This window comes from Notamacropus eugenii, chromosome 4, assembly GCF_028372415.1.
Source record: "Notamacropus eugenii isolate mMacEug1 chromosome 4, mMacEug1.pri_v2, whole genome shotgun sequence".
Taxonomy (NCBI): Eukaryota; Metazoa; Chordata; class Mammalia; order Diprotodontia; family Macropodidae; genus Notamacropus; species Notamacropus eugenii.
The window spans coordinates 471,343,556-471,358,404 of NC_092875.1; the positions used below are offsets into that span (position 1 = coordinate 471,343,556).

General features: G+C 44.5%; 1 protein-coding gene across 1 annotated transcript; it reads right to left on the bottom strand.

Moving 5' to 3' along the window:
* Positions 1–1,621: 1,621 nt before the first annotated feature.
* Positions 1,622–10,319, bottom strand: OTP (orthopedia homeobox). The gene is made up of 3 exons (XM_072599560.1): positions 10,283–10,319; positions 8,583–8,992; positions 1,622–2,152 (listed from the first exon to the last, which is right to left on the bottom strand). The coding sequence occupies exons 1-3, from the start codon at positions 10,317–10,319 to the stop codon at positions 1,622–1,624; spliced, it is 978 nt and encodes a 325-aa protein (XP_072455661.1).
* Positions 10,320–14,849: the final 4,530 nt, after the last annotated feature.

Genomic DNA, 14,849 nt, shown 5'->3' on the forward strand with positions numbered 1-14,849 from the left:
GGGGACAACGGCAACTGCAAACGAAACAACCAAGAGGGACAGACAGACTGGCAAAGAACAAAGATAGAAAAGCGAAACAAAACCAACAGAAAGCCAAACCTGAAAGACCCAGAAAAGGGATGTGGCTTTTGCTTTTACAAAAGGAAATATGACTTGGACTTTTTTTAATTCTTCCTTATAAATACTTATCAAAATGGGTGAGATCACCTCTCCTGTATGCATCACATAACTTTCTTAGTCTGCTCCAGCCTCCTAGCCAAGTGGCAATTTCCTGTTAAGAGACTTCCTAATTATACTTCCACGATGTTGTGCTTTAAAAGAAAAGAAAAAGAAGACAAGAAAAAATATTCCGCAGCAAGCCAAAGAAATGACTGGGTAGGTAGGTGGGTGGGAAGGTGGGGTAGCAGGTGAATAGAGAGAAGAAGGAGAAGAAGAAGAAGAAGAAGAAGAAGAAGAAGAAGAAGAAGAAGAAGAAGAAGAAGAAGAAGAAGAAGAAGAAGAAGAAAGAGGAGAAGGAGGAGGAGGAAGAGGAGAAGGAGAAGGAGGAGAAGGAGGAGGAGGAAGAGAAGATGATGATGAAGGAGAAGAAGAAGAAAAAGAAGATAGAAAAAAGTAAATTAGATCAATTGGGCCCTTAGATGAGGCAGACCGTAGCAGACACTTGTCCTCCTTTAAGACAAAAGTTCCTAATATTGTGTTGTCCCTTGAGCATGTCCTTGTGTGACTTAGGTGTTTTGTGTGTGTATGTTTGTGTTTGTGTGTGTGTATTTCTGCCCACAAACCAGTCCATTGGTGTCTGTTTTCAGATCCTGAGTCGACTCCCTGGTAAGTAAAATGGTGGGAATAATGCATTTCGCGAAGTGCTAGGAGAAGGGTAGGGGAAGGTGAGTGAGTCTGGGAAGAGTAAAAGGGGAAATGAAGAAGGAGAATGCGTAGAGGAGGCGGGGGATGAAGAGGGAACTTTGGGGGAGTGATGAGAAGGTATGGGAGATGTAGGAAGAAAAATAACAGAAAGAGGAGACCAGGAGGGTAAAGCATGACTGTGAGAATAGGAAATGTGGAAGGTGATAACAATCCTTCAAGAAGAGAAGGTGTAACTCAAAAAGGGGGTTTGAGAGGAAAATGTGGCAAAGGCTTGGAGAGACTGATGGGAAAAAGAAGTTGCCCAAAAGAGGGTGACCCTTCTGGAGTGGAGAAAGGACAAAGGGATTTAATTTGGAGGGTCCAGTGTAGGAGGGAAGACGGTAAAGATAAAGAAACTGGCTTTTAGCAGGGGTGGGAGGGTGGGGGTGCGGCTTGGAGAGGGGGGATGCGAGTTAGAAGTCAGGGAGTAAGAAGAAGTCAGGGAGAGATGAGCTTATGGAAAGGGGAGGACGAGGAGAGGACTGGAGAGCAAGGGATAGGCAAAGGAAGGAGAGAAAGAAGAGTTGGGGGTCTGGGGGGAGCAGAAGCAGGAGAGAGGATTGGGGGAATAGAGGAGACAGGTGCAGGGGTTGGGGTAGGAGAGCTGCTGTGGGGTAGGGGGAGGCCAGAGGAATGGAAAGGAGATGGGTGAGGTGCTGCTGGGCCATCGGGGAAGAGCAGGGTCGGGATTTGGGCCCGGGGTCCGGGAGAGGGGGCATTAGGTGAAGCTCATGGACACTGTGTGCTCTAGTGCTTTGCGGCGAAGGGACGCGATGCTCGTGCCCCGCCACACGTCGCTGCTGTCCGGGGAGCTGCAGAGCTGGGGCGAGCCCGTGACATTGCTTGGGCCGGGTAAGGAGGCGGGCACCATGCCGGGAAAGGCGGGCTGGTAGAGGTGAGACTGCAGCCCAGCGCCGTTGGAGCCCGCCAGGCTGTTGGACAGGCCCATGGAGTTGGGCGGGGGCCCGGCCGCCAGGCTGCACTGAGACAGAGACTGTGCCATGGCTTGCTGCCTGCCCAGCGCGGGCGGCAGCGGCAGCTGCGACACGCCCGGCATAGCAGCCGCTGCCCAGCGGGTGTCATTGGCGTGGAAGGAGCACAGGCTGTCACCCATGGCGGCTGCGGCAGCCGCGGCGGCCGAGGGGAACTGTGGCAGGCCCGGCGTGGGCAGCAGCGTCCCGGGAGCCCGGAAAACGTTCGTCGTCTTCTTGCGCTTCTTCCACTTGGCCCGGCGGTTCTGGAACCATACCTGCAAGGGGCCGGGTGGGGGAGGGGTGGGGAGTGATTTGGGTGAGGGACGACACAGGGACACAGGGGAACGGCAGGGAGACGGACAGGTAGACACAGAGACAGAGGCCAAAGTTAGTGAGGCCACCAGCAGGGCAGGAAGAGACTGACCAGACGGGCATCCAGCAGCCCCATTCAGGAAGGTGGGAACAGGTGAGTGGCAGGAGCGGGCGCAAGGGTCGTTCAGTCAACAAACATTTATTAAGGCCTATATATGCCCAGCACTTTGCTAAGCGCTGAGGATGCAAAGAAAGGCAAAGGGGCATTTAACTAAAAATACCTAGAGCCACACAGGGCAATCTCTGATCATTCCTCTCCTTTATCTTCACTCCTCCCACTCTCACTTGGGTGCAGTGTGGACACTATACTTACACAGTGCATAGGTTCTCTACTAGATGCGACCCCACGTTATCCGTGCAGGAGTATTTCTGTTAACGTTCATTCTGTACTCTGCCTTAGGGGCGGGAGTGTGTTGGCTTTATATGCCACATATGTTCTGTGCAAACGTGAGCACAAAGTATATCTATCATGCCCCAGAAAATACATGCTTGAACGGAGAAGCCCTGAGTTGCACAGGTCTCCACAGAAAAGGAGAGCACATGGTACGGAACGTATATATATATTCCTTAGCTGTATGTATTAAAACCATATATAAACCTATGTTTATGCAATGTTTCTAACGCAATACATTTATACATTTCGAACACAACGTAAGATTACGGTTATACATGCTATAACATTTCCGGAAAACTCAGAAATTTAAAATTTGAAAGAAAAAACAATATACCATGGGCGACAATGACCAGATACAAAAGAAAAACCCTTCTAGTCTAACCGTGGAGTGAACGGATAGACAGGTTAATGTACGGTTTAGTGTGGGAATGTGTTTGTGTAACCACTGTGACCTCCACTGTCCCCAAGTTGCCCCAATAATGCTTGATGCCACTACCCCAAGGTTTTCCACCGAGTCTCCATCTGTGTCTGAAACCACTTCCACTGCACCTTTTCTAAAGTGTCCTCTAGAGTCCTGAAATCTATTTTCAGAGCCTCTGAACTAATTTGCCTTCAGGTCCCTACTCATTTCTTGAGCTAGGTAGGGGTTCCAAAAGCTAAAGTCTAGCTTCAGTTCCTTAAAGTCCCTCCTTTGTCGTCGGATGAAAGTACATGCGTCTCTCCAATGTTGCAAAAAAGAAGATCGTGATCCAATCTTGCACTAGTTGTCAGTAATATGTGGTTTTGCTTTGACAAACCTCTTTCTCTCTCAATGAAAAACATTTAATTAGTGAAAATCATACCGCAGACAAAAGTGGGAGACTTATTTTGTTTCTTATTAGTGGTTCTTGACATTTCAGCTTTTAATCAGTTCTACTGGTGTACAGCTGCTAAAGTCACTAAAATGGCACCAGGATTCTGTAGGGAATCAATAACATGCTAATTATCCTCTTTGTATTTTAGGATATTTATTTTTTGGACTTACTAACTAGGTTTACATTTATTTAATCCAAAGATCCATTGATGATTAGAAGACTTTTGGTTATGCATGTGTCATCTGGACACTTTTAATCATGTGAAAATTTAAAAAAAAAAAAATATGTGGGATAGAGTTTGTTATAGAATTTACCGTAGAGTTTAGGAGATATAATTTGACAATTGTATTCCTAGGTGTCTACCCTCATCCACCTATGGATTACCCTCCATAAAGCTGTACCTGTCATTGTTCTACCTAAAGTAGGTAATGTGGACACAGGGCCACCAGAACACCCCTAATCTACCTGTAAACATGCTCTGAAGTTCCAGTACTGAACTGTTCTGCAATCTGGAGTTCTTCACTCAGAAAATTCAGAAAAGAGATGATAGTTTTCAGAAAATTGCCTTTCGGATGGGGTCTGACAGCCAGACCATCCCTTGTTACTTTTCTCTCATCTCTGTCCCATTTACTATGATGACTGCTTACCCTCCTTGGAGAGGGTCCTTTTCTTCCTTGCTGCAGCACTGATAGTTGGCGGTGTGACGGATTAATGAAGCTGCAGAAACTTTGATAGTGAAGGGGATCAATGTGGCCGGCCTAGAATTGAGTTGTCTGTGGCCTGTTACTCAGAGGAAGCAGGTTACAGGGGAAACCTGGGGGGACTGGAGGGTTCCTTCTCAGGGACTTGCAGCAGGCCTGGAAACCCCTTGTGTTTCATTCATTCCCGAGTTTCTGACAACTGGGCAGGATCCTGCAGACCTAGTTCCCCAAGGTCGACTTCCAAACCGTAACAAATCGGTGCAAAACATTTAGCTCTGGGAATTGAATTCTAAACCCAACTTGAGGGAGGCAGAAAGGAGGAAGAGAATGAGACAAGGATGAACTGGTGTTTGGTTTCAAGGTGATTGCATCTCCCTCTCTGTGCATGTACACACACTCACACTACACAAATATATGGTTCTACTCCACACTGTTCTTCCAAGAATACCTAAGTGCAAGATGAATTCCTCATGCTCTACGAATTCATCTTGGCTTCGATTGGAGGATCCAGAAATATTTTTAAAAGTCCAGAAACTGGGGGAGGGAAGGGGAATTTACACTGCTGGGTTCTGATTCGAAATCTACAGTGGTTTGTCACTGGCTGCCATCTATGCAGATCAGTCATTAGCAAAATGAACAGCTATTGAGGAACTAAATATTACATAAATAATCTAAAAATCTTGTTCATTTATGTTTTAGGGTTAACAGTTAAATGGCAGCTGCAAGATCTTTTATGGTTTCATGGCTTACTGAGGTTGGAAAGAATCTCCATCAGATTTGATCGTCTCAGTTCAAAGCTATGGCGCATATGTTTTAAAAAATATGAATGTTTCCAGTTGAAAACTAGTTTATGACAGATTAAAATGCAGAGAAAACCAGAGGGAGATTTTTGACAATACACAGATGACAAGTCCAGAAAATATATTAACCATAAGCATTGGCCAACTTTGTACTCTGTTGGAAATGCAACTATTCCCTGAAAATGCTTAATACAACAGTGAGGGTCTAATGGAGGTTGGAATCTAAAAATCTATTTTCATGATATGTGCTGTTACAGTAATATAGACATACTGTAAATGTATTTTAAAATATATAGCCCGTTTAATTCCCTAGCTATAAATGGCTCAGAAATGGGGGGGGGGGGGGTGTTGGATATTACTTTTTTTTCTTCCCAGAAGTGAAAGCTTTATGAAGATCTCATTGGAATCCAGCGAATGATTAATGTGAAGATTTGGTAGGAAATCTGGAGAGCTGTATTAAAGCTCAGATCGCAGGTTCATTTCGATCAGCCAGCCGTGAACTCTGGGCCGAATTCATTACACTTTAATAGTGCTGGGAGAGGAAGAAAATGCAATTTCTCATTCCATTAGAAAACTAGAAAATACTCTCAGCTTGTCCCCTATTAAGATGTGGCAGGTGACAGGGGCCATTCTGGGGGACGCGGTCAATGGAATTACAGCACATTATTTTGGTTCGTATAAAATATGGAAAGGCAAGCCTGGCTGTGCTGAAGTTATTTCACTGATTTGGTTTTTATGTAAATAAAATATTGAAAGTTAATTAATCCGTGCTAGAGACTAATGATTATGCTTATTATATTGCGTTTGATCGCGTAATTTGCATGATTCTCGCATTGCTGCTTAATAAGCCATTCCAGGTTATAAATAATTCTGAAATTGGTTTCTAATAATGGCATGCTATAAAAGGAATGGTTTTATTACACCAGCCTGAAAAGGGGAGAGATATCAGACATGGAATTGGTCTCCATATGAATAGAAGTCTATTTAATAATTGCCTAGAAGTGTAATATAAATTAAATGTAGGTTGAAATATAGTATTCAGGACAATTTGCTCTGGAATCAGAAGCATTTTAAAACATATACAATGGCAATAAATTAAATGTTTAGATCCTTCTTTAATCAGTGTGGTGGCCCACATACTGAAAGAACACTAGCAATCTGTTAACTATAAAGAAAACTATAAAGTACTCATCATATAAGAACATAAACCAATTACTATTTAATTTGAATTTGGTCAAGGAGCAATGGTACAGTGAATTGTGAAGTAAATACATTTCACATAAATTATTTCTGCATTACATTACATAATGTTAATCATTTTGAAATGTTAATTAAGAAGGTTATGTTGATCTGATTACTTTTTAAACTACACAACATTATTTTTAAAAAATATTGAAATTGCCACTCTATTAAATTGTTTTTATCAGCAGTTGCAAGCTATTATCTTTGGTTTAAGATTATGCTGAGACAATTAAAGTACTTTGTCTCTTTCTTCCTACGTACTTCTTTTGTGTAATTTTGGAAAATAACTGTTTCCATTACATATTTTATATTTTATTTCACTTATAACTTTCCTAATATAGAAATCGCTGTCATTAACCTTTGGAAGACCCAATAAAGTTTAATAGACCTCGTTTTCTTTTTTCATAAAGTCACTTGTCCAATTATATTTTATTTGTGATTGTAATCTCTATTTTAATTTAAACTGATTATCAGTGTGGCTAGGTTAAGTAAAAGTACCTTACTTTTAAAAACAAAAATTAACATATAGTTACTGTTTCTCTTGAGGGAAAATAACCGCCATATTTTCTCATTGTGAAACATCAAGATACCGATTTAGCTGCTTATTATTATCTTCGCATTAATGGAAATATTAACATTGTATTTGTAAATGCTCAAATTTAGATTTAGGTAGATGTCTGATGTAAAAATTTTAAATCGCATTAGTAATATCACTGCAGAATACAGTAAAGGGCTTTCAATGTGTAATTTCAATGAGGGTAGGTTCAGGCCTTGTGAGTTTAGAAGGAAAACTACTTAGATTTATTGGAGTGTTAAAAAAAAATTGTCGTTATGTTCTATTCTTTATACTTTCTTATTAATTTTGTCCACTTCGGGCCTCTGACGACATTCATTTGCTGTATACAAGAATATCCAATGTGGGTAATTTTTTAAAATATGGTAATAGGTGCATATATGTGTACATGAACATACTCATATACCTACATATACACCTAAGGTATAGCGATGTTAATGACTGCCTTCACCTTCCCTCTTCTGTTGCTGGACAACATCCTCATCTGAAACAATCGAGATCTTTTAAAATTAAATTTCTCAAAGCAGCTGACCTTGGTTTAACGAACCATTTAGATTGTTTGAAAAATGCCTGGAAGATTTGATAACTACTACCCAAATTTACCCTGAGGAAGACACCCCGCCTTAGTGCTGCTTTTCAGAACCCTGGAGAGCTCACGAATGAGATCCCGGGAGTTGAGTTTGGACTTAAATTTCACGAAAATCTTGACCGGGTTTGGGGACAAAAGCTGCTTTCAGGTTAGAAATTTATTAGGCTTTTTATTTTATTTCAAACATTTCAGGAATCTTATCAACGTAATCTCCTAGGTTATTTATGCTTTCCCGTTGGCCTGGTGATTAGTAGTGATCTCCACTGCCAATATTTCCAAAAGTGAACGCTTTTTTCTTAACCACACAATCTATCGCCAAGACCCTTCAGGTCTCTGATCACTTACAAAGTGCTGTTGTTCAAAAGAGAGAGAAGGAATGTTGAGGAGAGAAATCTAAGCCCTTTAAGGCAGGTCCAGAGGTCCATTTTCCAGTTGCCACCATGATCCCTGTAGACTATCAAAGTTAAAACTCGATGAATATTCAAAGCTGGGGTCTATGTGTCCTTAAGTATTTGTATAGTTCACTAAAAAGAAATATACATTCTGTGTAAGCCGGGGTATGATTTCTTGACAAGGAGTTAATTCTGGGTCAAGTAGTTTTCTTTTCCTGTGTGTGTGTGTGTGTGTGTGTGTGTGTGTGTGTGTGTTTGCGTGCGTGCGTGCGTGTTTGTTTACCATATTTATTGTAGCATCAGTCTGGAAACACACACACAGAGAAACAAACCTTTGATATTTTCTGTAGGGGACGTGGGGGAGGGAGGGACGGGAGATACATGCACATAACTGAAGCCAGAGTAAGACTTTGCCACTAATCTAGCCTGAAGGAAAATGTTCAGATTTTTCTCTCCGCAGGAGCGAGATGGAACTGAATTCAGAAAGACCCGCACTTCTGTCTTCCGACGTTAAAGTTTCACATGTCTGTTTTGGACTCACGATAAAGGGTCGAGGGCTGGTTGTGAGTGAATTCCTGTTTTTGTGCCTATTGGGAAACTAAGGTAGTGACTCTGAGCCTGGCACAGAGTAGACGAGGAAGGAATCCGATCTAGAGTCCCGTAGGCGGTTTTGCTAGCAGCCAGGGAGGAGAGAGGAGAAGGAACAAGAGACCGCCTTTCTCTACTCTCTGCCCACTTTAACTTCTCTGGTAGGAAAAGGCAGTGCATACCCCAAGGCCCCACATACCTGAACTCGGGACTCCGTGAGGCCGATTCGCAGGGCCAACTCCTCCCTCATGAAGATATCGGGGTAGTGAGTCTTAGCGAAGCTCCTCTCCAGCTCGTTGAGCTGAGCCGGAGTGAAACGAGTGCGGTGACGCTTCTGTTTCTGCTGCCCTTGCTGCTGTCCAGCCTGACTGGGGTTCTGCCCGCCCTGCGGCCCCGGCTGTTTGTCCGGGTCCTTGGCGCTGACCGCCAGTGAGGCCGTGTTAGAGCCCACCGTGGTGATGTCCTCTCCCGGGAGAAGTGTTGTTCCTTCTACCGTGTCCGAGTTGGGGGCCAGGTCTCCTGGATGACCCCCAGGGTCGGAGCCCCCCACGCCCAGCCGACACTTCACCGCCTCTCGGTGTCCCAAAAGCTCGGCGGCATCTTTCATACCTGAGGAGGTAAAGGAAATCGCATCACTACCTTCCGAGAGGCCGAAACAGGGACCCCCTCTCCTGCCTTTCTCCCCCCAGTTATCGAAACCCCCTATTCTCTCCGCCCATCAAGGCCTGACTGCTACCAATATTAACTCCAGCCGGTCCATCAAAGTTCTCAACATCTTCCCCTGGAAACCCAAGCTGGATTAATACCTCATGTCCCCTTCCCCATTCTCTAGATCCATCTGCCGTGATAAACAGCACATACCTCCGTATCTCCTGTAATAAAATACATTCCCATCCCTTGCAATAAAACATGTGCCAGGCCCCTTTGATAAACCGCATCCCCAGTGCAACAGTAAAGCAAACATAACTTCATCGCTCTTCCCGCTCTTCCCACCTGCATTTCCAAAGAGCAGGAAACTCTCCCCCACGGCCAACACACCTCTCACCTTCTGACGAAAATCTCCAAACCTTTCCATCTCGGGAACAAATTGAGACCTCAGCCCTAACCTCAACCCCAACTAATCCTATCTCCTCCCAGATACGCGAATGGGTTTAGAAATTGGAGCCACATTCAACGAAACCCAAGTAATAATGAAAAGTATAGTAAAAGCCAGGAACTTTCCAACGAGTATAACTGAACTGAAGTTGACAAGGCAGTGAATCAAACTTTAAAGCATTCAACTTTTCTCTTCGGTGAAAAGAGAGGCAAGAATCTCCTAGCCAGCAGGATTTCCGAGCCCCTTCCAGAAAGTACAAGAGCCAGCCTGTGAAAGCAAATTTTGTCTTTTCTTTTTCAAAGACATAGACTAAACAAATCTGCCTCCATTTCATCGCCTTCTCCTTCCTGTCAGATTTTTGACAAATCTAATCTTATTTTTTTAAGGTGGGGGGAGAGCGAGAAGGAGAGAGAGAGAGAGAGAGAGAGAGAGAGAGAGAGAGAGAGAGAGAGAGACTCAAATTAAAACAAACGGAAAAGGAGGGAAAAGCACCAAACAAATTATCAGTGGTATAGATCTCCCCTTCCCCAAAAAGAAAAAAAATGAAAAGCAAAAAGAAAGAAAAAGAAGAAAAAAGAAAAAGCAAGAAAAACAAAAGTAGCATTCTCCAACTCCTTTTTAGAATCTACATATTCCATAGATTTTTTTTAAAGACGATGCTAAATCAAATTAAACTTTAATGCAGCACAATTACTTTTAAAGAAATTAGCCCATTTAGGGCGCATTAAGGTAAAATAAGGAACAAATTGACAATTTCCTGCCCTGGCTTCTCCTGGTTGCCGGGGCGAGAGGAACACACTCACCTAGCCTGGCGTCCAGGAGGTCGGCGTGAGATAGCATCGCGCACCGCTCCAGGGCGAAAGCTGTTCCCCCCCAAATTTTAGCGGCTTTAAGTTATTTAAAATAGATATAAGATATAAGCTATAAGATATAGATATATATAGATCACCTAAATGAAAGAAAATTCGGTTTGTGGTTAAAAAGGGGGCTTCTTGCATTATAATGTCCTTTAGAGAGACGGGGAGGTGCTTAACAGTTGAATGAACCCGTGAGCAGCTCTGCGAGGGGACCAATCAGGAGGGCAGCCTGCAAATGTCAGAGCCCGGAGAGTCCCCCACTCCGCCCGCCCGCCCGCCTGCAGCCGGGAGAGCCGGAGGCAGCGGCAGCAACGCTGACGAACAGCAGCAACTCTGCAGCTGCAGTTGCAACGACCACGGCATCATCTCAGGGCTGCTGGCCTGGGCTTTTTGTCTTTTTGTCTTTTTTTCTTTCCAACATATTCTCTAATGCCATCTTCTTTTCCCTCGCACCCTCCCTCCAAGATCCCTCCCCCCCCATATCCCTGCTCCTTTTTTCTTTCCTTTATCCCCCTCCTCCTTTTTTTTTTTTTAGTAGGGGTGGGGGTAGGGAGGAAAGACCAGGGGATGTGTGAATGAGCTATAGGGGAACGGAGATCCTGTCGGGAATGACCCTTCAATGACTTGACAAATCCAACCTAATAAAGTGGAGGAGATTCGGGGACCACGGTGTTTGGGGATGGGGGTGGGGGGACTTTTGGACGCCAGGGGCCTAAATCCAAACGCACTTTTTGGATGGGAACTTGGAGGGGGGGGGGGGGGAGGTCAGAGATAAGAGACTTGGAGTTCCCCAGAGGCTCGAGCCTCAACTTTCCCTTGCTCGATTCCTTAGGCTTGTGTCTGAGCTCGGGACTCCGAGGTCGGGAGAGAAAGGTGGGGAGGATGCTCCTACTCTCCCTCAGCTTACAGAGCACTAGGTCCAGCCCAGCCCCCTCCTCCTCGATAAGCCGAGCTGGCACGCTGCTTTTCAGGCTTTATGCTTCTCGGTGCTCCCAGACTCAGCTCGTAGGGCCTCCAAGGGTCAGCGCTGAGCTAACACAAGCCTTCCCACTAGGCCACTCTTCTCCCCTCCTTCTACCTCCCCAATTCTTCCTTGGCCATGACTGAAATTTTAACACCGCCCCTACTCCAGCTACTCCCCCCCACCCCAGGATTGGAGTAGGGGGTCTTTTGGGTCAAAGTTTTCAAGTTCAGCTCGTTTCCAAACTTCATTTAAGGCCGTAAATAAAGTTAAAGGCTTTTTATTTTGCTCTTGAATATGTTAAACTACTTGAACAATTTAAAGTGCTTTGCACAAGTGAAGCGAACCATTTCTAATGTTCTGATTTTTCAAAGCCAGCCAACAACAAAGTTTAGATTAGTAATATATTTCTAACCAGAGTAATTTTCAAGATCATTAGGCATTTATGTAATTAGTGCCAAATCTATAAGCTTTTATTACGATTATTAGAGTAAAATCAGTATAAATTTGTACTAATTTACTACTGTTTAGACTTGGCTGTCAAGCCAAGAGGGTCTTATTGTAAATGATAACTGAGGAAATTAAGTGCAAAATTCTGTACCATTTCTGATCCGCTCCTAAACAATCCGTTTCAATTGTATTTGTAGCAGAACATAATGCCCCTTTAAAGTTATTTGACTTGTATTTTTATTTGCAAAACAAGAAAAATGCCCTCTACCCAGGCCCGATGAAAACCGATACTTACTACTCTCAACTTGATTAACATTGATTTTTAATTCTAAAGTGATGCAATTAAGATTATTCATTTAGTGCAAATAAAACTTCCACAAAAGGGTGGTCCTATGAAGTCTGTTTTAAATAATACCGAGCAAATGGCTTTTTTTGTTCGCCGTCCAATTGACTTACACAAAACATTGAAAATGCTGCCTTCGACCAGATGCGAGAGGAATTGTGTGTGTGTGTGTGTGTGTGTGTGTGTGTGTGTGTGTGTGTGTGCGCGCGCGCGCGCCCCAGCGTACGCGTGTGTGTATCTCTTCCACTATGTGTTTCGACAGGGACTGATAGAGGAGACAAAGGAGGCGACAGAGCGAACTCTGGGGCAGTTTTGTTCCCTTATCCGCCCCCCCGCTCCTCCCCGGGGCTTTACACTTTGCCCACCCCACCCCCAGTCTCGGAGGCGCGCGCGCGCTCACGCCTTCACTCCTACCCTAAGAGTGTTCAGTGCCTCAAGCACATTGATTCATTTCCAGCTCACAGAGATGGCAGGCTGTTCTCCTGAAGCAGCCGGCAGGGCCGCAGCCGCCCTGCTGCCAGTGCCTCTTTTTATAAAGCTGGGGAGAGAGAGAGAGGGAAACACACATACACACGCGCGCACACACAGACTTGGAGCTCGAACCCAAGCTGGTCTCTGAGTCACGGTGCCTAGCAGCTGTTTATTTGGGTGCCTGCTTTTCTCTTATTGTTTCAGTTTCAACAACCTCCCCTCTTGGAATGTGTACCAGTGAGTACTTCTAGAGAATGATAAGCTTGCGGGCTTAGAGAACCGCCTCCTCCGCCCAAGCAGCTCAGTGTCCCTTCCCGGTCTCCCACTTTTTAAAAGAACCTGGCCTCGATTTTTACCTCCTCTTGCTCCGCCCTTCCCCAATAAATAGGGAGAAAAGGGAGAGAAAAGATCAGGGAGCGGTATCTGCGGAGCCCCAGCCAAGCAGAACCCGGAGAAGTGCCCTGCATTGCCCTGAAGCGGAGGTGCCAAGTCGGAGAGCTGGGCCCAGCCCCACGCTAGCCAGCCCTTGGGGGGACAGTGGGGTCTAGGTTGTAGAGCGCCTCCCGGTGCCTCTGAGCGCCAGTCTTTTCTCTTTCGACGAGTGTGGGGCATGTTGGTCATTTCCAACTCTTAAGCTGGGTGTGGGAAGGGTAAAGAGGAGGAAGAGCAAGAATGGCCTTACTCCCTATTTTTTGTTTGTTTTTACAAAGAATTGGAAGACGTGCTCGGCTGAGAGAATGGTCTGAGGAAAGGGTTTCTGTGACCCTGGAGCAAGTGGAGAGAGAGGGAGGTAGGAGAGGGCTGTACTCGGATGGGAAAAGGAGAGGAACACATCATCTCCACAAGTGTGCGTCCAGATGGGTAGATATTGTGTATTGCACGAATTCCATATTCTCGAACAAGTTTTCCAGCCACGCACACACCCGCTCCTGCACTCGCTCATATATTCTGCTTTGTTGTATCTTTCAGGTCGATAAATAAATGTGTAATAGTTAATGTGAAGACACATCAGAGTCATAACAATGGGACGAAATCTAAGGATTATCCATCTCTGTTAGTAACTGCTGAATAACAATGTTGCGGCGTGATTGATAGCCCGCTTCATTTTATGACTTTTCAACTGCTCTTGATTTTTATAGCAGTATAAACAAACTAAATCATTTCTTCCAAGACTTCAGAGCACAATCGTCTCAGGGAAGGGAAAAAGACAAGAAAGGGGAGAAAAAGAGGAAGGGAAGTCTACTGGTGTGTCTGTGGCGGGTGTGGGGGTGGGCACGCTAAGGGTGGAGGTTGGATGGAGGAGGGAAAGGAGGAGCAGAGAAGGAAAAGAAAAGGAGCTGACAGGAGGCGCGTCAGAAGAAAATGACAATAGTCTGTGTGTGAAACGGCGTTCCCGCGCTGTTTCCCTCTGCTCCACTCGTTTTGTCAAATGTCTGTATCCACCTGTGCTGTGGCTGAGATGTATTTACAAGAATTTTCTTCCCCGTCATCTTTCCACGTTCTCGGGGCAGCCAGAAAAGAGCCAGTCAGGCCTATTTTCGTAGATAATTGAAGGCATTTCCCACATGATCATGGGAGCTGAATCCCCTAACAAGGAAAGGCTTTAGCGCGATGGCCCCAAAATCTTCAGAATGACAAGAATGACTCCAGAAATCACTTCAAAGCAAAATAAAAGGATTTTCTATGACGGATCCAGTGATTTTTCCTCAATAAATAGGTTTTAGATTGTTACACACACGTAAAAGTGGAACAAAGGGAACTACCAGAAAATATATTGGTTGCCCCTAATAAAATTTATTTAGACAGTTTACTTCTCATAAAAAATAGAGATTGAATTTTGTACAAGAGCCTGCCAAGGGGCTAGGAGCAGGGAAATCATTTTTTCTCCCTCTTTTCCCCCCTTTCTCCTTTTTAACGAAGCTCATGGAGTGGTTATGGGTGAAACAACCTGCTTCCCCTCCTGCTGGGACTTGGGGGCCTGAGCAAAGGTGGAGAACTTGAGAGTTTGGGGATTGTGGGCTTTTTGTATGTTATTTTTAGATCAAAGTTTAGATGGATGATGCTATAATAGATTAGTACAGGCAGCCACTGCCTGTACTTAAATAAGGAAAGCATGCTCAGCAAAGGTTGAGCTCAGCCTTTCCATTTAGGAACTGGACCTAAAAACGTTATGGGGGTGTATGGGGAGAGAGGGGCTGAGCTCCTAATGTCATAAAGATGGATTTATGCTAATTACTGCGATAGGTTTGTAATTCTAAATTTCCTTCTAATTGTATTTAGGCGTTCAT